At 47.6% G+C, this 23,931-nt stretch overlaps 1 protein-coding gene across 2 annotated transcripts in view; it reads right to left on the bottom strand.

The window, feature by feature from the left end:
• Positions 1 to 1,340: 1,340 nt before the first annotated feature.
• FAT2 (FAT atypical cadherin 2) overlaps positions 1,341 to 23,931 on the bottom strand; it is an 87,454-nt gene continuing 64,863 nt past the window's right edge. For both annotated transcript variants that reach the window (XM_017875731.1, XM_017875732.1), the window contains exons 18-24: positions 22,925 to 23,122; positions 18,480 to 19,290; positions 14,832 to 14,977; positions 9,353 to 9,794; positions 7,295 to 7,448; positions 4,400 to 4,857; positions 1,341 to 3,348 (exon numbers count right to left, since the gene is read on the bottom strand). In XM_017875731.1, coding sequence (XP_017731220.1) covers positions 2,816 to 3,348; positions 4,400 to 4,857; positions 7,295 to 7,448; positions 9,353 to 9,794; positions 14,832 to 14,977; positions 18,480 to 19,290; positions 22,925 to 23,122 — 2,742 coding nt within the window. In that variant the 3' untranslated portion in view covers positions 1,341 to 2,815. The remainder of the gene's footprint in view (positions 3,349 to 4,399; positions 4,858 to 7,294; positions 7,449 to 9,352; positions 9,795 to 14,831; positions 14,978 to 18,479; positions 19,291 to 22,924; positions 23,123 to 23,931) is intronic.

The raw sequence follows: 23,931 nt of genomic DNA, 5'->3' as shown, positions 1-23,931 counted from the left end.
GGATGAGTAGGCAGAGGGGTTAGGGGGCATGAGGGATGAGTAGGCAGAACACAGAGGATTTTTAGGGCAGTGAAACTATCTGCAAGAGCCCGTAATGCTGGATCCATATTATACATTTGTCCAAACCCACAGAATGTACAACAGCAAGAGTGAACCCTAATGTAAACTATGGACTGTAGGTGATAATGGCCCATCAATGGAGAGTTGTCAGTTGCAACAACTATACCATTCTGGTGGGGAATATTAATAATGAGGGAGGCTATGCATGGGAGGGAGGGCATATCCCTGTACCTTTCAGTCAATTTTGCTGTGAGCCGTAAAATTGCTCTAAAAAAATTCTCATTGAAAAATGAGAGGCCAGCCAGGTGCGGTGGCTCACACCTGTAATGCCAGCACTTTGGGAGGCCGAGGCGGGTGGATCACGAGGTCAGGAGTTCAAGATCAGCCTGGCCAACATGGTGAAACCCTGTCTCTACTAAAAACTACAAAAATTAGCTGGGCGTGGTGGCAGGCGCCTGTGGTTCCGGCTACTCGGGAGGCTGAGGCAGAAGAATCGCTTGAACCCAGGAGGTGGAAGCTACAGTGAGCTGAGATCATGTCACTGCACTCCAGCCTGGGTGACAGGCCGAGACTCCATCTCAAAAAGAAAAAAAGAAAAATGAGAGGCCAAGTCATATTTGCTCAAGGCCACATAATTAGTGTGTGACAGAGCTGGGCTTGGAATCAAGCCTGTCCAACCTCAGAGCCACCGCCTGTGTGGTATCTCCCATGGGTGTGCCTTCTTTGCCTAGCTGGACTGGGAACTTGAAGGCAGGAACTGGGCTTTCCTGTCTCGGTGTTGTCATGGTTGCCTGGTGAAGTCACATTTAGCTGGTGACTAAGGGTGTGCTGTGGAGTAGCAGCCATAGCCTGACCCTGGGTCCCAGGAGGGCCGGCTTCCCAAGACTTGTGATAGTTAAGTCCTTTCTCCGTAACTAATGCCATGCAGTGCAAAGGGTGCTGCAAGGGCAGGAAGCCCCAGGTCTTGTCTTGGGCTTTAGCTAGCCTGCTGGTTAGTGGACTCATCACTCAGAGCTTCAGAGCCCCATCTAAATGGAGGGGTTTGAACGACTGCAGACAGTTGTATCAGAGGCAGAAGGTTTTTTCCAAATAGTTTCCTGGGCCCCACCCCCAGAGGTTCTGGTTTTGTGTCTGGAGTAGGTAACGTTGCCAGGTCGGGAATCTCTTTACTTGACAATCTCTAGGATCCCTTCCAGCTCCCAAAATCCATGAATCTTGGAAGGGCCTGTGGACCCTTGCATCATTCCCCTGACCCCAAACAGGCTAAATGACACAGAAAATAACAGTAAAAAAGATACTTTATTGTTAAAAAAAAATTACCAATGAAACCATGTATCCGTCACTCACACTCACAGTCACACACGCACCCGCAAACCACTCACACAAATTGGCTCTCGCCCACACAGCTCCCTCTCGCGTGAAGCAGCAGCCCTGTGGGCAAGTCTCCATTGCTCTTCCTTTTGACTTCTGTCTCCAGAAACAACACACATGAAAAGGAGTGGACCAGAGGGAAGGACTGGGTGGGAGGGAGTGGTGAGGTCACCAAAGGCCACAGAGGCTTCTGGTCCCCACCACTCCTGGCTACATACATTCTACACATGTGTACACACGTATTATCCATGGGCACCCACATGTGTAGACATGTGCCCACATTGACCCTCCATGCATAGGGTTGAGTCGCTGCAGGTAACACTTGATGGGCAGGCGTTTGCAATGGAGAGGAGGCAACGGCAGGTGTCCAGCCTGGACACTGCGGTCCAGCTCCCTGCTTCCAACCTGCCCTAAATAGGAGTTCAGAGTTCCTTGTGTCTAAGGAAGAAAAAATCCCATTGAGGAAACTCATCCAGACAGCAAGGTCAAAAAGTGCCTAAGAATTTTTAAAATGAAGAATTAGTTCCTTCCTTCCTTTGGCCAAAAGTGCCTGGGAAACTTGGGATGAAGAACCCAGAGTTCCATGAGGTCTGAATTCTTTAACAAAGAAGGTTCAGAGCTGCGTAGACTCCTGGCAGGCCCTGACTGGCAGACAGTGGTGTGACTCTGAGGCAGGCCATTCCTCTGCGTGTAGGCTGAGGAGCGGGACCTCTGGAGCCCGAGGCCCGGTGATGCTCCTCGGAGTCCTTGTTGCCCTCCATCACCGTTTTCTCTCCGGTGCAAAGCACAGTGCCTGATATGGAGCAGACACTTGACAAAGACACAGTGAGTGCTCGACTGAGGCAGGGGCACAGGGGACTGTGCCTGCTCCCCTGCTGCTCACCTCTCAGTCCCTAGTAGGACGCCACACAGCCCTCTAGAACTCCTTGGTATGGCCCGCGTAGTGGGTGCTGTCAGGCACCAACCTGCCTGCCTCCAAAATGGAGCTGTGGGCAGGTATGAGAATGCATCTTGGCGAAGCTGAGCCAGCACAGTCAATCAGGCTCTGCCCTGGGGACTGAGAGATGGCAGATCGGGGAGACCGCCTGTCTCTCGCGCACCCCGGGAGTCAATTGTTCCTGGTCTTCCAGGGTCACTGCTCTAGGCATGCCCCTCTCCTGGGACCCTAGTGCTGTTTCTGGAGCTCTATCCTCAGCTTCCCTCCTCCCTCAGGGACTAGCTGGGGGATTGGAAGACCACATTTCAAGGGAGAGCAGCCTGGGCTGGGGGTGGGGCCTTCCCTCCCACTCTCCCAGCCACACTCAACTCACCCGCTATGAGACAGGAAGAAATAAGCCAAGTCCAGTCCTTGGCCTCCCGCCTGCCTTGCTCTGGGAATGGGAAGCTAGAACATGACCTCCTCACAGCTGCCGTAATCACTCTCCACCATGTCAGAGCCCTCATAGTTGGGGGGCACCCGGTGCTGGCCCTGGCCTGCAAGAGGTGCCCCCTCTGCCTCACAAACAGCATAAGAGGGCCCAGCTCGGCTGAGGCGCATACTCATCCCCTTGTAGCCCCCCTCTGCCAGGCAGGGCCCTCCCCCTCCCTGCTGGAACTGCGAGTGGTAGTAGCTGATGGCCGTGTACTCATTGAGACAGGGGGCAACCAGGCGCTCCCGGGGACTAGGGGGCCGAGAGGGCATCAGATCTTCCAGGTTCTGGTTGCTGTAACGGGGTGGGAGAGGTGCCCGCTTATTTTCCATCTCCAGGGGGAAGGGGAAGCCCCCATAGAGGCCAGTGGGCTCTGACATCACGACGGGGGTTGAGTGGCGGTGAGCCGAGGGCGGCAGAGGGCCCTGAGTCACTTCAGAGTGGGGGTATTCCCAGCGTTCATTCCTGGAGTAAGTTGGTGGCCAGACCATAGCTCCGCCAGGGTACACTGAAAGGGAAAAGCAAGATAGGGTGACTTCATTTTCCCCGGGGAAGGTTTCAGCTGGCTCTATAGCAACTATATATAACCTAGCGTGTTGTGGAGACAGGAGTGGGTGCATTTGGGCCCATCTGTGCAGGTTGTCTCTGGTGGCTCAGGTTGATATATAGAATCCAATGGGGCAAGCTCAAGGCTAGAGGTTTCACCCAAGGCCAGCCCATCTTGCCTAAGTCTCTGCCACTAATCTGAGGGTCAGTGAACAAGGGAAGGATCTGGATGGCTCCATGCACCCCACCCCCACAGCTGGGTACAGTAACTCCATCCCAAGTCCTACTGGTGAGTTTCATCCCCTTAACCGAAGGAAACACACACAGTTTGGACTCACAGGTGTGATGGAGTCCATCATGGAGAGTGATGAAAGGAGATGTGGCTCAGAAATCAGGAAACCAGGAGCCCTTGGTCCTAGCCCTGCCTCTGCTACTGAATAGTTGGGTGAGTTAGAACAAGTCACTACATCTTGACGGGCCTCGGTTTCCCTATTTGACACAGTGAAAATACTTGTCATAACTGCTGATGATTATGCCAAAACACGAAGTGCTTTACTAATGCATCTCCTTTTGAACCAAAGATGAGAGGAAGGTGATATTCCCCCTCTAGATGAGCCGGGTCTGGCCCAAGGCTGCTGCACTTCCAGGTTGAGTAACCACAAGCTTAGACCACTGCTTCTCCTTTCCCTTCCCAGAAAAGCACAAATGTGCAGAAGCCCCCTTCTCACTCCAGGGATTTACCCAACCCTATCCAGGGTCTACAAATTTCTGTCATGAACATCAATCCCATGGGGTGACTTGGAATTTAGGGGAGTGCAATAGAATGAGACCCAGAAACCTGGCATCTGCTCTAGCATCAGTGCCCTGTAACCTTGAACACATGTCATCATGTCCCATCCCAAAGGGTTGGATGTGTGGTGGCTAAAAATGCCTGTGCCTCAGATAACGGAGTGTTTAGGACCACCACCCACTGCCATCAATCCCGGAGGCTAAGCGTCTCTGGCTGTACTGACCCATCTCCTTGCCGGACCAGGTTCTCTTAATGACAGGCTCATTGTCAGAGTGGGAAGGGACTGCAGCTGGCGGGAGTCTGGGGGGCACACTGCAGACCACTGGCCGTTGCTTAGAATTGGGTCCAAATGTGACGAGTTCATTTGGAAGTGAGTTCTTGCTGGGTTCCGGTTGGTTCAGGTTGTTGCAGGAGCTGGCAGTCAATGGGTTGAGCTCGATGGCAGGTATGGCTTGGGTGTCAACACCAACACTCCTGGCCAGGAGGTCTGGGTCCTCCATGGCCACAGGCTTGTGAGACTTGCAACGGCGGCAGTAGAGGAGAAACCCGACAGTGCTTATGATAATTAACACTACGGCCACTATGATGATCAGTAACTCCTGCTGCCCCCAGTCCCCCCTTGTGATCTCAGGAGTAACTAGGCAGTGTTCTTCTGAGCAACCCCTTGCCTCCATTTCACACCTGCAGAGATAGAAAAGTAGTCAGGGGGCCGAGTCATGAAATTGCCCTTTCCATGTCCCGTCTTACAGAGATCTATGGGATAGAGACCGCTCCCCCAAAAACCTACCATCTCCCATTTTTCACCCCCCAAAAAAGCAATTATCAAGCATATCAACATCAGAACTTTCCACCTTCCACCAGTAAAGTACGGGTCTCAGCTACATCCTCATTTGTGACCATTAGGATCTGGGAATGTCTATTATTTTTCCAGCAATGAGATCTAGGCACTGGATACACTCTCTATCATGAAGTCAGATTTCTTCCCATATCACTGCAGTAGAGACATTGACATACCCGCTGCCCCCTAACAATGATGTCAGGGTTCTAGATACAAGTCAGCATTGCCCAGTAATAGCAGCCAGGCACCCGTGTTCCCTGCTGTGCTTCACCAGGAGGTCACAGGAGCCAACGTGGTCCTGCACAGATCAGCCACCTTACAATGGGCAACTTGCTCAGAGAAAGCATGTGATCTCTCAGGGTACCTCTTGCTTGGCATTCCATGGTGTGAAGCTCCAGGGAAACTTCTGTGGCCAGCTTTACCCACTTTTGAGGGTTATTGGGAAAGTTTGCCCCATCCCATTTAAGTCCAAAACATTTCTCAGGGCCTGAAATTTCACTACCAGTTGTTTGTTATTTTGGGTTACATGTTGTCTTCCCTAAGGTCCTCTTTTAAAATGCAGACACCACTTTCAGCTGTGAAATGTCCTCCCAACACATCTCGTGAACGAATAGCATTCCCTACTGCAAAACAGGACAGGAAGCAGAGCAGGACACACCAGTTGCTGAGAAAAAGGACTGAGGTTGACCAGGCGTAGTGGCTCACGCCTGTGATCCCAACACTTTGGGAGGCCAAGTAGGCTGGATCACTTGAGGTCAGGAATTCAAGACCAGCCTGACCAGTATGGTGAAACCCTGTATCTACTAAAAATACAAAACTTAGCCAGGTGTGGTGGCACATGCCTGTAATCTCAGCTACTTGGCAGGCTGAGGCAGGGGAATGGCTTGAACCTGGGAGGCAGAGGTTGCAGTGAACTGAGATCACGCCATTGCACTCCAGCCTGGGCGACAGAGTGAAACTCCTTCTCAAAAAAAAAAAAAGGACTGGGGTCATCAACATACCCAGAGTAATCATGGGAAAGCCCTTTCCCTGCCTAGGCCTCAGTTTCTCCAACTGTAAAATGATTGGGTGAACTACATCACTGGCTGTTATACACAGGCTAATAGCAAAGGGATCCATTGGGAGCTTGTTAAAAATAGAAGCTAGGCCCATTCTTGGAGATTCTGGTTCAGTTGGTCTAGGCTGGGTCTGGGAATCTATATTTTTCATGTCTCTTTCGTGATTCTTTAAAGTCTCCTAAGTTTGGGAGCCATAAAACTAGATAATTGTCAAAGTCTCTTTTCCTCTAGGAGTCTAGCAATGACAGTTTCACTTGCAACTGCCGCAGCCCCACACAGTATGAGGCACAGACAGCTGGCAGTGGGGTTCCAGGCACAGCAGCACCTGCCCAAGTGGAACCATTTTCCCCAGGCCACTGGGAAGTTCGGGTCCAGAGTGAGAGAATAAGCACTTCAGCCATTTTCAGACTGCAGCAAGGACCAGAACTACCTGAGGAGCTGGTTACACGTATAGATTCCTAAGCCCCAGCTTGTGAATCTGAGGCAGCAGGTTCAGAATGGGGCTGGGGAAATCTCTAACAAGCAGCTTCTTCCTCCAGAAGTGTTGTAATGCAGGGGTTGGAGAGAGATGCCCTAACACAAGGGTCCCCAACCCCTAGGTCATGGACCCATACTAGTCCGTGACTTGTTAGGAACCGAGCTGCACAGCAGGAAACGAGCAATGGGTGAGCAAGCATTACCACCTGAGCTCCGCCTTCTGTCAGCTCAGTGGGGGCATTAGATTCCCACTGGAGCACGAACCCTGTTGTGAACTGTGCATGTGAGGGATCCAGGTTGCGTGCTCCTTATGAGAATCTAATGCCTGATGATCTGTCACTGTCTCCCATCATCTCCAGATGGGAACGTCTAGTTGCAGGAAAACAAGCTCAGGCTCCCACTGATTCTACCTTATGGTGAGTTGTATAATTACCTCATTGTATATTACAATGTAATAATAATAGAAATAAAGTGCACAATAAATGTCATGGGCTCGAATCATCCTGAAACCATCCCCCCTTTCTCCTGCCTCGTCTGTGGAAAAAGTGTCTTCCGTGAAACCTGATGCCAGAAAGGTTGGGGACCACTGCCCTAACACATGGGAAAGGCCTAGAAGCCAGGTCCTTGCAGCACTCTCCCCTGGCCTCCCATTGGACTTTCTAGAGGTCAGAGTGCAGAGCACATTCCCTAATGGTGCCAAATCCAAGGTGAGGAGCCCATGGCAGGTGGCCTCTCTTGGGATTACCTGTCTCCTGTGAAAGGATGAGGGCAGTTACAGGAAGCTCCTTTGGGGGAGAGGATGCAAGTTTCACCTTCCAGGCAGGGTGCAAAAGTACAGTTCTCCCTTCCTTGTTCACAGTGCTTCCCAGAGAACTGTGGGGGACATTTGCAGACATAACCTGGGAGAAAAAGAAGGGAGGTGAGAGAGCACTCTGGCCTAGCAGTTAGAGACCTGGCATTGGCAGACTCGTGTGTTCGTGCAGCCATTCAGTTACCATTTATTTATTTGGTTTCTCCTCTCTGTGCCCAACACTGTGCTGGGCATTGGTGCCCTGCTGAACCAGAGCACTTTGGTCCCTGCCCTCAAACAACTGACAGCTCACCAGAGAAAACAGTCATCTAAAGAACAGTAATAAACAGGATAATAATCATAGACACTAACTTAGTCACTATTCCAAGGATCTTCCTGTGTTGGCTCATTTGATCCTCACGATGACCCTGAGATTGGTGACTGTCACCATCTTCATCAGGGGACAGGTACAAAGGGATGGCAGATGAGGAAAGGAGGCACAGAGAATGGACAGAATTTGCTCAAGGTCACATAGCCAGTAAACGGTATAGCTAGGGTTCAAACTTAGACAGCTAGCTACAATTCAGTATCTCACTAATTATAATAAAATTAGTTTTATTAAAGGGAAATGCTGGGAGGGGTGGAGGATGAGGCTAGCTTACTCTAGGGACCTGGAAGCTATTTCATTTGAGATCTGAAGGATGAGTAGAAATTAGCTAGCAAGAAGATAGAGGGCAAAGAGAAAGGTGTTTCAGATGGAAGAGAAGAGTGTGTGCAAAGGCTAGGGAAGGGTGTGGCGTGGTCAAGGAACTCAAACCACACCAGGGTGGGCCAGCCCGGTGAAGGACAGGGAAAGTTTGAACTATGGCCTGGGAGGTGCAGAAGCCACATGCAGGGATTGGACACTATCCTAATAGCACAGCAGCCACTGAGCAGTTCTCAGCAGGAGAGTGCCATGCATAGGTCTGTGCTGAATAAAGATTACCCCGGCTCCTGCTGGAAGGTGGAAGGCAAGGGGAGAAGCTGGAGAACAGGGAGGAGGCTGGTGCCAGGGTGAGAAGTGATGGGAGCTTGGGTGAGAGGGACGGCAGTGGGGAGGGAGAGAAGTGGTGGACTCCTTGGATATTTTGCGGGTAGAAATGACATGATTAACCAGAAAAAAATCAGAAAATGGGGTAATGCGAAGTGTTGACAGGCACGTGGGTACATAGGAACCTCTCACGTTGCATGTGATGTATAGATGGCTGTGGCCATGCTGAGAGCACTGTAGCCCTATTTAGTCAAAATAATTACTTACATGCTGTGAGCATGAGACTTCCACCCCTGGCTGTTGGGGGTGTGTGTGAAGGAAATTCTCACACAGGTTTACAAGAAGACATATAGGAGAATGCTCACTGTAGCATTGATGATGGAGATGGGTGTCTGGAGTGCGAGGGTGGAGAGGGAAAATGTGAGTGCGTGTACATCATGGAGTACTGAGCCACAGTTAGAAGCAGTTAATGAGAATTGCTCATGGCAGCATTGACGGATCTTAAAAATATGGTGCTGAGCAAAAGTGTAAATAACATACCACTTACATAAATTGGAAATTTAAGCATACGAAAAACAACATGTATTTTGTAAGAACTCATTCAAAAACTTTAAATGTTTGCCTCTAGTGTTAGGGAAGGGGAAGGGAGTGGAATACAAGTTAAAGGGGAATGAGAAGGAGACTCTGCATAGACCAATGAGGACACTAAGGTATGTGATTAATTCAACCCTCTGCCCCTGAGGTCTCCATTCATATCCTCCCTCATCCCCCCAAAAGTAGAAAGACAGTTTTTGCTGATGGGGAAGGAAGACTCCTGGCTTCCCCCAGTCTAGATATTGCAGATTCCAACCTGTTACTCACAAGATAGGGGAGAGAGAAATTTGGAACCAGGAGGCTCTGAGATCTCCACCCTGACATGCCTTTCCCACCTGAAGAGCCTTCTGGGATAAACCCTGGGTTCAGCCTGGCATCCCAGCCCTCACCTGCCCCATGGGTCCATGAGCACTTCCCACCATTGAGGCACGGATTCTGGCTGCAGTAGTCACTGTGGAGGCAGCACTGGGTGAGAGCTTGTGTCTCCAGCAAGCCTGCCACCATCTTGCCAGGGACCAGCAGATCTAGAGCCTCTTCATTGACCATGACAGCATCCAGGCAGCCTTCAAAGCCCTGGGAGACATTCGAGGAAGAATGCGACAAGACGAGGCCGCCCAGCAAAAGGTGTCTTTCGGGCCTCAGACCACGGCAGTTCTCTGGGACCACAAGGGAGGTGTTGCCCATGCTGTCAATCATCAGGCGAATGGAAGCGTCCATCTCCTCCACCAGGATGGAATGCCACTCATGGTCATTGACATGGCGCTGGGAGGAAAGGTTTCCATAGAAACCACCCAGACAGTGATATTCCAGCTGGGGCACTCCACTGACCAGCTGCAAAGGAACCCAAACAGCCATCAGCAAAGCCAAGGAGTCCTTGTAAACCTGCTAACAGGCTGCCAGTTCAAAGAATGTTGTTTGTATTTTTATGGGTTGGGGGCGTGTTTGGTGATTTTCAAGGCTGGTTTAGACATGGCATTTGCAAAGCATAAAAGCCCTCAAAGTGCTTTTGTGTTGATGGTTTCCTTTGCTCGCACCACACGCCATGGGATGGTCTGGGTAGGGGGTGGCATCTCCATTCACAGATGAGGAAACTGAGGCCCAGAGATGCTTTGCTGATCAAGACCCTGTATTTTGGATGCTTCTTCACAGGCCTGTCCAGAGTTCCACATTTGTGAATACTGGCCTTCAGGGATTTGAAAAACCTCTCTCTCACTCCCACTTCCTTATTCAATAGCTTAGCAGTTCTCAGAGTAGGTCCCCAAGACCTTTTCAGGGGAGCCACAAGGGCAAAGTATTTTTATAGTAATCCTAAGAGTTGATTTGCTTTTGTTTTCTCACAAGTATACAACAGAGTTTTGCAGACACATGTTGTCACAACTGATGAATGCAGAAGTAAATATGAGAAGCCAGCTATCTTCTATTAAGCCAGACAAAAGAGAGGCTTGCAAAAATGTAAAACAATGCCACTCTTCCCTTTTCTTTTGGAAATTATTTTTCATAAAAGTGTATAATTAAAGACATACACTCATGTTGATTGCAGCACTTTTCACAATAGCAAAGACATGGAATCAACCTAGATGCTCAACAACAGTGGGCTGGATAAATAAAATACACCATGGACTACTATACAGCCATAAAAAGGAATGAAATTATGTCCTTTGCAGCAACATGGATGGAGCTGACAGCCATTATCCTAAGCAAACTAACACAGGAACAGAAAATCAAATACCACATGTTCTCACTTATAAGTGGGAGCTAAATGCTGAGTACACATGGACAGAAAGAAGGGAACAATAGACACCAGGGCCTACTTGAGGGCAAAGGGTGGGAGGAGGGTAAGGACCAAAGAACTACCTATCAGGTACTCTGCTTATTCCCCGGGTGATGAAGTAATATGTACACCAATCCCCTATGACACATCAGTTACCCATATAACAAACCTGCGTATGTACCCCCGAACCTAAACGAAAAATTGGAAGAAAAAATTAATTTATTAACTAATTATGGTATTTATGTTAACATGTGAGTTTCTTATTATTTCTAAATAAATTAATACATATTTTTAAATGTCTCTGTTTTAATTTCTAATACTGAAAATGTTGATAGTTATAACCCACATAAACAAAACTTCCCTGGCATCCGCAATAATTTTAAGAGTGTAAAAGTCCTGAAGTCAAAAGGTGTGAGAACCACTGGGTTAAAACATTTTCTTTCACTTCATTCCCAAGAGGTAGGACTGCTTGTGGCCAAATACTTTTCTGGTCACTTTGGGCTACGTAGAGTTTTCTCTGTTGAAATTTGAAGATCTAACCAAGTGTTTCTTATACATTGGTCATCTGTACACCACCTCTCAGATTTTTGCCCTGGTTGAATACTACCTATACCTTTATTTACTTAAAAAGGAGACACTATTATTAGGGTAAGTAGAAAACCAATACACTTGCCATTAAGAAATGGGAATAACAAAAATGAATGCAACTCAAGTAAAACATTGCAATGAAATCATTTCTTTTTATTTGTCTGGGACCACAAATCTGTTGATCCCACTGTCTTTTCATTGTCTCCCACCTCCGTAATGTCCTCGTTCCTCTCCTTATCCAGCTTAAGTTCCATAGTCAATCATCCTAACTACTCCCTTCACATACTCTTGACCTGTCTCTTTCTTACTTCATAGAACTCACTTGGTAAACCCACAACTGTGGAAAAAGCTGACTCTCCACCTGCTCTATACAGACATGGAGCAGAACATGGCTGGAGAAAAACATGCAGCTTTGCTCACCAGCCTCTCTTTAATTTCATGACCATGGCTCTCAAATGAGCCTTTAATGATGCCCAGCAATCACACTCCCTTCCTGAGTCCATCCATTCTTTCAGATGATGGTTTTCACTACGTCTCTCTCCTGAGATCCCTAATGCCTCTCTCCTCATCCCCACTCTCAGCTGATCATCTCACATCCTACTGAAGTCATCAGATGGCGGAACCTGCAGACACTTTCACCATCACATCTAGCCACCTTAGCTAAAGCCAGTCTCTCCATTTATGCACTAGATTCCACCTCCTCACCTCCTCAAGGCTCTACTGATTCTCCTTCCTCTTTCCTACATCTTTATTCATTCACCACTGAATCATTCCACAGCATACAAACATGCTGTTATTGCTCTAATCTTTACTTTCAAAAATATACATTCTTTACAGATGATAATCTTTATTTTTTTAAAAAAGATTGTCTTCACCTCAGTTTTCCAGCCAGATATTTTCCTTCTTTGCTCTCCCTTTTCAGCAAAATTTCACCCTAACCCACCATACACGGAAACCATTGGTGTCAGGGGATTCAATGATCTCTGTGTTGCCAAATCACTTCCCATCTTACTGGCCTCTCAGCAGCAGATCACCCAGCAGATCACTCCTTCCTTCTTGATACGTGTTCTTCACTTGGCATCCTGCATACAATATTCCCTGGGTTTTCTTCCAGCATCACCAGTTACTCATGTTCAGTCTCCTTTGTTGAATCACCTCTTCTCCCAGACCTGCTAATGTTGGAGGGTCTCAAGGAGTAATCATTGGCCTATTCTCTCTTCAATCTACACTGCCTGGTGATCTCCTCCCATCTCATGGCTTTCAGTACCATGTATGCGCTGAAGACTCCTAGATCTCCATCTCCAGCATAGACCCCTCACAACATTAGGCTTGTCTTTCCAGATCCACTTGGAGGTCTAATGGGCATCTGAAACTTACACATCCAAAATTGCTCCCTGATCTCCCCTCCCGAAACTTTGTATCCACCCATGCCCTTCGCCAGACCTGCTGGAACAAACTCCATTCTTCCAGTTGCCCAGGCCAAAATCTCACCACTTGCCTTCTCTCCCACCCTTCATTCAATTCACTGGGAAATTCTGTTGACTTTGCCTTCAGAATCTTTGCAGAATCTATCTTCTTTCCAGTTCCTTTGTCATCACCCTGGTCTAAACCACCACCCTGTCTTATCCAAATTAATTCAGTGGCCTCCTGACTGGGTCTCTCTGCTCCTATCTTTGTTTCTCTAAAGCTGATTCTCAACAAAGAAGCCTTGATGATGCTTTTAAAATAGATCATTGCAACTATCTACTCAAAACCTTCTAATGCCTCCATTGTGCTCAGAATAAAAGCCAAAGTACTTACAATGTCCTACAAGACCTTTATATAGATGTGCCCCATCCCATTATGTCTCTGACCAATTCCTCTTCCTACTGTTCCCTTGACTCACTTCACTGGAGCCAGGTAGAACTCCAAGCCATTGCTTAAACATGCTAAGCATTCTCTTGCCAAAAGGTGTTTGCATTGTTATTCCCTCTACCTAGAATGTTGTTCCTTCCAGATGTCCATAGAGCTAACTTTCTCACCCTCTCCAAATTATTGCTCAATTATTATCTCAATGAAAGCTTCCCTGGCCACCTTATTTAAAATTGTAAAATTGTAACTCTGGCTGGGTGTGGTGTTTCATTCCTGTAATCCCAGCACTTTGGGAGGCCAAGGTGGGTGGATCCCTTGAGGCCAGGAGTTCGAGACCAGCCTGGCCAATGTGGTGAAACCTCGTCTCTGCTAAAGATACAAAAGAAAAAAACTAGTGAACATGGTTGCGCACACCTGTAATCCCAGCTACTCTGGAGACTGAGACACCAGAAGCACCTGAACCCAGGAGGCAGAGGTTGCAGTGAGCCGAGATCATGCCACTGCCCTCCAGCCTGGGCAACAGAGTGAAACTCTGTCTAAATAAATAAATAAATAAATAAATAAATAAATAAATAAAAATTGCAACTCTCCTCACCCCTGATGCCCCTCCAGTTTTTCCTTTTTGCTCATAATACTTATCAAATTTGAATGAATTCTATAATTTTCTGAGCTATTATTATGTTTATGTTTATTGTCAGTCTCTCCCCCATAGAACGAAAGCTTTAAAAGGGATTTCTATCTTTTTCACTGATGAGACCCAAGCACCTAGAACAGTTCCTGTCACATAGTAGATGCTCAATAAATCTGTATTGAATGAATTAAAATCTAGTGGCCAATGTTGAAATGGTAGGTTGGGGCCGAGCACAGTGGTTCATTGGTTCATGCCTGTAATCCTAGCACTTTGGGATGCCGAGGAGGTGGATCACCTGAGGTCAGGAGTTCGAGACCAGCCTGGCCAACATGACAAAACCCCATCTCTACTAAAAAAATACAAAAAACAGCCAGGCGTGTGCTTGTAATCCCCTACTTGGGAAGCTAAGGCAGGAGAATCGCTTGAACCTTGGAGGTGGAAGTTGCAGTGATACGAAATCACACCACTGCACTCCAGTCTGGGTGACAGAGAGAGACTCTGTCTCAAAAGAAAAAGAAACGGTAGATTGGCACATGTGATAGAGGTGTTAAAATCAGACAGGCAGACTGTGACCTTCTACGTGACATAATCCAAATAACTGAATGATTATTACAAAGGAAATTTATTTTTCTTCCATGTGATTCCATGTGACTTCATGCTGGGTTTGTCATCTTGAACACCCCCAGTGGTAGGCAATCCCCCCCTCCCTGGGAAACACTGGCCTATTACTCAGCAAAAATGATAATGTCACCAGGGCTAGGTGACCTCATCCATCTCCATTTCTATCTTACCTCCCAGAGTAAACAGCCCCATTGTGGTTGTCCTTGGACATATATCTCCAGATTGGGTGGCTGTAACCATCCAGGACAGGACAGTCATGTGGTCCAACAGTCACACCCAGAATCCTTGAAAACTGTGCAGGGATTTCTTTGGCAGAAATGGGCTTCCTGACATTCCTCATGCCGCACCCCATACCTCCCCAGCCTGGCACACCTACGTGAAATCTCTCAGGCTGGCAGTGCCTTACCTTCAGGGAGATGGATGCTGTTTCATTGGTGAATAGGAGAATGGCCTGTGGCTGGAGTGTTTTCAGATAGAAACGGATGTGCCAGTTCCGAGCCGCTGGGGCCCTGTACCGCACGTAGCTCTGACCACTGAACCTTGCAGCAGTACCTGAGAAAGCAACCAAAGCTGTCACCTCTACTTGAAGTGGTCCCCACTGAGTCCTTGGACTGACTTTGTCTTATTTGATCGTTGGGTGGCAGACAGAATCATTGATATTTTATACGAAGAAACTAGGCTCGGTGTGGGGCGTGTCGTACCTTTCCAGTCTCACACATAGAGCCAGACAGGAGCCTTCACCCTACCTTTTGTTGGCTGCAGGGACCCCTGCCTTAGGTCCTGGCCTGGGTCAAGAAGTATGAACTTAAACTATTAAGAAAGCAAAAGTCATCCAGGTGTGGTGGCTCATGCCTATAATCCCAGCACTTTGGGAGGCTGTGGTGGAAGGATCACCAGAAACCAGAAGTTCGAGACCAGCCTGGGCAACAGAGCAAGACCTCATCTCTAAAAAATAAAATAAACATAAAAATAGCCAGCCATGGTGTCACATCCCTGTAACTCCAGTTACTTGGAATTACATCCTCTCAGCTGAGGCAGGAGGATCACTTGAGCCCAGGAAGTCAAGGCTGCAGTGAGCCATGATCTTGCCACTGTATTCCAGCCTGGGTGACCGAGAGAGACCGTGTCTCTAATAATAATAATAATAATAGTAGTAGTAATTTTAAAAATAAAGTAAAAATCAGGCCAGAAATGTAATGAATCAAGTGTGTGAAAATCAAAATTTTTATTCTACTTAGTTTCCATGTTATTTCTGGCATTGGGAATCTACATTGGGAATGTAGATTTTGCATGTGGGTGTGATTTTAGACCCACAAAGGTTTTTGCCTCAGGATATTTTCTTGTATCAGTAGCAGTTAATTATTTAGGAGGTCAAGAGCCACTCTATATGATAAAGAGAGGGGGGCAGTGATAGACTGTATGGCCAAAAGTTTTTTAAAGTCTGGCATCCTCCATCCCGCCTTAGCAATGGCTAATGCACAGTTGCATAGTATGGAGTAAACTTGAGTTTCTTAAGCTTCTTTGACTGTGGGACACTCTTATGTGGACCACTCTTAGGAATAGCATTCTGTTGAACCCCCTTTGGGAAGCACTGCCCTCCCCAGATTTTTTAAAAATCCATCCTCCCCAGAAGTGAGTCCAGCTATTAAATCCCCAAAACCTCAGTGTAAATAAGCTTGTCAGTTGTCAGGGGAGAGGATGAGCGGTCCAGTCTCTAGATACCAAGCAAAGAGGAATTGTTGAAGAGAGAGAACAAAAGCCAAAAGAAGGAGAAGGAAGAACCAGAAAAGATGAGGCACAAGGGATTATAACATCCACAGATTCCAGCTGGATGCAATGACTCACACCTGTAATCCCAGAACTTTGGAAGGCCAAGATGGGGGATCACCTGAGGTCAGGAGTTCGAGACCAGCCTGATCAACATAGTGAAACCCCGTCTCTACTAAAAATACAAAAATTACCCAGGCATGGTGGCACTCGCCTGTAATTCCAGCTACTCAGGAGGCTGAGGCAGGAGACTTGCTTGAACCCAGGAGGCGGAAGTTGCAGTGAGCCGAGATCACACCACTGCACTCCAGCCTGAATGACAGAGCGAGACTTCATCTCAAAACAAAACAAAATCCGGAGAAGTCCGAAATTCCCTGACACTGGCAATTCCATTGTAGTAGGTGTGGGTGGGATATTGAATGGGATGGGATATTGAAGACGATCTAGATCAGAAATTCCCACCCCTAGCTGGATATCAGGATCAGCTAGAGAATCTTTATGACACAGAATCCTAAGTTCTCCTCTCAGAGAGTCTGATTCAGTAGTTCTGGGTGGCACGTGGAAATATGTATTTTAAAAATCTTACCATCGTGGGTGTAACTGGAAGGGGGCCCAAGGGAGGCTTCTGAGATGGTGGTCATATTCTTTCCTTGATCTGGGTGCTGGCTACACAGATATATTTGCTTTATAAAAATTTTCTGAAGTGTGTACTTATGATACATGAATTGGTTTCCTGTGTGTTTTATATTTCACTAAAATGTTAAAAAATAAAAAAACCTCTTTTCAACTGATTCCGGTGATCCTTGAGTTTATCTAGTATTTCTTCAACTTAAGCCCTTGCACCTGCTGCTTCAGAATTAAATGCCAATTCTAGGACTCACTCAGAACCTTCTAAATAAAAACCTCTGGAAGTGACACCCAGGAGCATGTCTCTTTATAATCACGCTCTCCAGAAGACTTTGCAAAATCTTGAATTTTAGAACCCCTGCTGTCTGATGCCAGGTGGCTGAGAGAGACCTTTCAGCCTTCTTGGCTTTCCCTGCAGCAGGCCCTGGGGCAAGAAACACAGAGAAGGAAATCCTCTCCCTGACAGAGAGAAGCCCACCCAGCCTAAATCGAGTGGTCCCTGGACAAAGTCCACAAATCTTCTGAGAAATTATATCCCTAATGCCAGGCGGCTGGACCCATAAGGGGCAGGCCAGGCCAGGCCAGGCAGGAGCGCTGGTGAGCCGAAGGTCATGTCACTTTCCTTTAGCCAAGACTCCTGAGCTGCTCCCTTGGTCTTAATGCCAGGGGTGCTGGGTGAGTCTTGGAGTGCCTGAAGAGCTTAGTGAAGAGTTCAGGCTTTAGAGTGGGACACACAGATATTTGAATAACCAGGCCTTCATTGGAAACTGTATAGTTTCAGGCAAACGAAATCTCATGTCTCAGTTTCAACTGCAGATGGGGATAACGACCCTGCCTGGTAGGGCTGTGGTACCAATTAGTTTAGGTGACATCTATACAGAGCGTGGCATACAGCAGGCTCCTTAGAGCAACAACTGCTACCACGGGAATGACAGTCACCATTGATCTGGGGCTTATCATGGGCCAGCCATGGGTTAAGTGCTTTTATAATTATTATGTAACTTCCGCCCCCCACCCCAGCCCAACTCCAGGAGGCAGATGTATTTATTTTCACTATTTTATAGATGGGAAACTAAAAAGCTCAGAGGGTTTTAACAACACACCCAAGGTTACACAGCTAGTGACTGATGGAGCTAGGGTTTGAACCTGAGCTGTCTGAGCTGCCTTGAGCTTACAACCACCAGACTATGGTAATAATAGTAGCAGTATTAGTAACTCACATGTATTGAGCACTTTCTATATGTCAGGCACTGTTCTAAGTAAGCACTTGATACATAGAACTGATATAATTCCTACAGCAGCCCAGCTCAAAGTCGCAGAGAGGTTAATTTTCCTAAAGTCCCCTGGTTAGGAAGTGGTAGAGCTGGGATTTTAACCCATGAGGACTGAAGCCACAGCCTATGCTCTTAGCCATGATGTTAAACTGCATATTGTAGTCTTACTGTTATTTTCTAAATCTTGAAAGGGAGCTGAGAATTGGGTATTATGCCATAACCAGATTTTGTGAGGCCACTAACTGTCTTATGGTGATCAGTGGCCTTTGGGCTCATTAAAACTTCCCTGAACTCTCCCACAGAGCCTCAGTGGAATCTCCATGCTTAGAGTCAGGCGGGCTGAGCCCAGCAGTGCTGCTTGTCCCTAGGGAGGACGCGGTACTTACCATTGCAGGAGCAGCTCCTGTGCAGGTGGTGCCGTGGGGTCAGGATGCTAAGCCTGGCGGTGCTGTATGTGGGCCCAACCTTGGGGTCCAGATGCACTGTGTTATGGCAGATTTGACTCTGGCAGGTTGGCCCCTGGCAGGGCGCCACGGGCATAGCTGACCGCATGTGAACCCCCACTGAATGCTCCATCTCCTTGGCTGAGTGAGTGATGATGGATGCCAGCTCCTGGAACTCATAGAAGGTTCCAGAATGCCCCTCAAAGACCAGGAGCACGTCCACCCCAGCCACGGCCTCTGCAGGCTGAAGGCTGGCCAAGTGAATGTTAGCCCGTTTGATGTCCAGCTTATGGCTGAGGAACCTCTGCAGGTTCCGCCAGTGGTCACTCACCAGCTCCTCGGGGGTGAGCTGGTAGAAGCCCATCCACATGGCCTGCTGCAGAGCCTCCCGCCCCACATGCCACACGTACACGTGGACCCCAGCAGTCGTGGTGAAAGTCCCATCGCTGACTGTGACGTTGAACGAGTAGCGGCCACGAGGCAGGCCCTGGGCGGCAATAATCTTGCCATCGGGCGCGCCCACTGAGAAGTGCCTGCCCAGGGTCTCCTCTTCTGCCAGGCTATAGGTCAGCATGTCTTGGGGGTCTCGGTCTGTGGCATGGATCTTACCCACCATGCCACCCTGGAACTCCTCCTCCCCGACAGTGATGAAGATCTCCAGTGGGAGAGCAGAGGGTACATAGTGGCTCTGCTCTGTGACATGGACACGGACAGATGTCGAAGATGAGAGGGGAGGGATGCCACTGTCTGACGCCTGTGGACAAAACAAACACTGCTGTCACCCAACAGAACTGCAGTGCTCTTGGGCCTGACTGAGGCTGGGCCTCCCTGTGGAGCTACGTTTCTCTGCCCCACACCCAACTTGAGGGCTGGCTCAGTGCATTGTCGCATTTAGAGAAAAAAAAAATCTAACTCCAAAAACACTGACATGTAATAAAGATTTTCTGAAGGTTTTGTAGAGATTGAAGGAGGGAGTTACATCCTATACCATGCAGTAAAACAATGCAGTTTCCTCGTCTGACATCTCTCTGAGCCTCTTCCTAAATCTCTCCAGCCATAGACTTGGGCTAACTTCCTCATGAACTTTCTCATTCTGTCCCTGTCCTCAATTGCGCTGTCAGATGTCTCAGCGATTCTGATGCACCATGTACCCTGCTCAGCCTAAGAAAATTCTCCCTGGGATACCCTTTTGCTATGCGATTGGAGTGGGAGTCGGGATTTGTTCTTCTAGTCAGTCAACAAAGTCTCCTGCTGTGGCCAGGAGAAAAGAGATGATAAATAAGTTACCAAATAACTTGGATAAAGTGCTGTGAAGGAAATAAACAGAGACCTAACTTGGATCAGGTAGAAGGGAAGGAGTCTCTGTGGAGTGACATTTGAGTCCTGAGGAATGAGAAGAAGAGGTGACAGACAGAGGGAACAGGAAGTATAAGGTCCTGGGGTAGGAATGAAGGCGGTGTGTTCAACAGCACAGACGGGGCCACTGGTGCTCGAGCAAGTGGGCAGGGAAGCAGGCCTGGCCTCACCGCTGGGCTGGCACATGCAGGGTTGCAGTTTATGTCAGAACTGTGAAAAGCTGTGAGGGTGACAGGGCCTCACTTAAGTAGGGAAAAGAATGTAAATCATAAATGCATTTTCCTTTCATGTTTCACCACACATCCCTGCAACTTCCTGCCTGACTCAGAAAGGACAAGCTTGCCTTCCTCTCCTCAGTGATGTTATCACTTCCTCAGCTATCAACAAGGGTCTCCACAATTTTCCCTGTAGTGATATCTTATTCACCTGCACTCCAACACTTTCAATGTACAAGAAAGTTGTAAGATTACACCTACTGCTGGAAGTCATGCAAACACTGAAGAGATATCAATGGCAACAACAATAATTAACTACTACTAATTATAATGTATAGCTAACATTAGTTACAACAATACTACTACTACTGATTATGTATAATACAGAGCTAACATTAACTGAGTACAAACCATGTGCTAGTCATTATCATAGTTTATCTTTCTTATGAGATAGGTACTATCAAGTCACCCATCCTACAAAAAATATAACTGAGGCTCAAAGAGGTGAAGTAACTTGCCCAAGGTCATACAGCAGGTAAGGCCTGAGCAGAATCTAAATGCCTATCTGTCTCCATAGCCTGTGTTTTTCTTGGCTGGCCTCTGGTGCCTCCCAGTGCACGGAAGTGGAAATATGGGACAAATGCAATTGATGGTGATGATGCCATTCGTTATCAAGCTCCTGTCTAGGCAGGGCGTGTGCCTGGGTCTTAGAAAACAGAGGTCAGGAAGCCGTTCTCTGTCATCTCTCCCTAGGCAATCACATCCATGCTCTTGACTTTAAGGGCCATCTACCTATCCTCTGAGCTGCCAACTCCAATTCCCAGCTACTCATTGGACACCTCCGCTTGGACGTCTCACAAACAACTGGGAAATAATGTGCAAAACAGAGCTACGGTTTAGCCCATAAACCTGTCCTGCCTTCCCGTCTGGGCCTTTCCAGTCTCATAAATGCACTACCACCCAAGTCTTCACAGGAGCCAGCAATTTAGAAATCCCTGAATCTTCTCTTTTCTTTCTATCCCCACATCCACTCCACCAACTCCTATCAATTTACATACAAAATCTGTCCCAGATCTGTCCACTTCCTGCATCTTCTCCATCATCCCTTGGTCTCAGCCCCACTGTCTCCAGCTTGGATGACTTCTCATTTGTCTCCCTCACGCACTCTATAGAGCTTGAAAAATGAGCTTCCTGAGACACAAAAAGGATCCCTTTTCCATCTGAAACCCTTCAACCACCTCTTATTGTACTTAGATTAGAATCTAGAAGTGTTACCAAGGCTTATACTTAGAAGATTGGCTGCCCTGGTTTGTCAAGGATGGTCTTGATTTTTACCTGTTGTAAATCAGCTATTACCAAGTATTATTTTTAGTGCCTGTTTTGGACTGTATGTTTGTGTCCCCTCAAAATTCATATGTTAAAATCTAATTCCCAGTGTAACAGTATTTGGAGGTGGAGCCCTTGTATATGGGATTAGGGCCCTTATGAGAAGGGCCATGTGAGCATACAATGAGAAGCCAGCAGTCAGCCATCCAGAAGAGGGCGCTCACCAGAACCTGGCCATGCTGGCACCCCGATCTTGGACTTCCAGCCTCCAGAACTGTGGGAAATACATTTCTGTCCTTTAAGCCACCCAACCTGTGGTATTCTGTTGTAGCAGCCCAAATGGACTAAGTCAGTGCTTCTCTCACTCTCAAAAGGTCACAGTTTGGACCTCAGATAGTACAGTCATCCAAGCCACAAGGCCCACATGATCTACCCAGTCTATCTCCTCAGCCTCATTCCCACCCCTGCTCATGATGTTCTGAGCACCTCAGGCCACTTCAGGCTCTTTCCCAACTCATGTTGCTCTTCCTGCCCAGAAGACTCTCCTGCCCACTTTTCACATGGTTGGCGGCTCAGCTCTCTGCCCAAATGTCACCTCCTGGGGGCAGCCTCCCTCTGAATGTGTGTCCCCCTGTCTTATGAGTCTCTCATCACTTTACTTCCTTATCATCATTTGTAAGGATGTTACTTCTTTCTTTATCTGTCTATTGTTTATCTCCATGATTACAGTTGAAAGCCCCTGGAGACAGGAACCATTCCCTCCTTTCCCTCTGCTATGTTCCTAGCAGCTTGCAAAGGGCCTCCCATGTCATAGATGCTCAATAAGTACTTATTGAGAGATGGACTGACTGACTGAAAGAATGAATACATTATTCCCAACCCATAAGTTCACAGAATAGTAGGGTCCACTGGACTTGAGATTTAGGAAAGGGATTTGGGGAAACAAAGTGAGGTAGAGATATCGGACCACCATCTTGGCCACTGTTCTTTAGCAATTGCTATGCAACCCATAACACCGCCACCAGAATCCCCTGCACATGTGCATACAATATCTGACTTGAGCCCCATGCCGGTTCTCTGAGGTAGGTTGTTTTAGCTCCTGAGGTTCAGAGAGCTGTCCTGGCTAAGCTCTAAGAGCTACAGTCAGAGGGTGTTTTGCCCAGGCACAGAGCAAGGATTAAGAATTTGGACTCTGGGGTCAGAGTGCTTGGGTTTGAAGCAACCCACCTTTGCCACTTATTACCAGTATTACTTTAAGCCAGTCACTTAAATCCTCTGTGTTCCTCAGTTTCCTCATCTGTAAAGTAGGGTGGTAACCATACCTGCCCTGAGTGTTGTGAGGCTTTAGTCCTGAGAAGCACCTAGCCCAGTGCCTGATGCATCCTAAGTGCTTTGTACATTTTTCCCCTAATGATAGAAGCACTGGTGGGGCTTGTGCCAGCATCTTTACTGTCCCCATGGTCACCACGAGAAGCCTAGCACAGCTCTCACCTGGATCTGAAGCTGATACCATTCCTGGGCCTTCCTGCTTAGGCCCTCAGCAGTCACCAGCCATCCATCTGGGGTCACTCGGAAGGCAGAGCCATCGTTCCCCTTGGTGATTCGAAATGAGTAGGGGGGGCCATTCTCTGGAGAGTCTGGGTCACTCAGGATCAGCTGCAGGACTTTGCTGCCAATGGGGGAGTTCTCCTGAGACCAAGAGTGACAGGAAAGCAAAGAGCAGAATGAGTCCCAGTTCTTCCTTTTGCACCTGTCTGGGTCCATCATCTGGAATGAGTCATCAGTACTCTGACTGCTTGTAGATGATGCCTGGACATCAAGCTGCTGCTCATTCATTCTGCCTGCCTTTGAGATAGTTGTTGACTGTCCTGTCTCGACCAGGAGCTCCCCAAGGGCAGTGTTGGGTCTTAGAAACACAGCCCATTGGGGCAGGAAGGATCCTTAGAGACCAAAGGTTAAACCCTTCATTCTGTAGAGAGATGACTTGCCCAGCATCACACACTGCTGAATCATGTATTTAAATTAGTTATTACCTGGGTTACAAAAGGGAATGTTGTGATTTGCAAAGCCAGTTGAACACTTATAAATGATTTCTTCCTTAGAAGAACTGCATGCAATATGCATCTGGTAAGCACACTTAAAGATGACTAGGAATTTAATTAAGAAAAACCAGATTCCCTGAGTATCATTTTAGACTTTGTTGTATAACATGGGAATTTAGTATACTAGAACACAATGATTGCTAACTTTTTAGCTTCACAATATTATCTACAAAGAGAATCTAATGGGCAGAAACTGATCATTGCCTATCCAACAGACATTCTGTGTTCCTTTCTTATAAAATCCTGCTTGTGTTCAGATGTGGACTGGCGATATTCTCAGAAAAGATATTTTTAGTCAGGTAACTTGTTATTTGCAGCTAAAGCATCCTAACCTATACCCATAATATATAAAACAGGTAAAAGTGGAACAGCCCTAGGTAATGCACAGTGGGACCT

This window comes from Rhinopithecus bieti, unplaced genomic scaffold, assembly GCF_001698545.2.
Source record: "Rhinopithecus bieti isolate Rb0 unplaced genomic scaffold, ASM169854v2 scaffold_7673, whole genome shotgun sequence".
NCBI lineage: Eukaryota > Metazoa > Chordata > Mammalia > Primates > Cercopithecidae > Rhinopithecus > Rhinopithecus bieti.
This window is presented reverse-complemented; position numbering and strand designations above follow the sequence as displayed.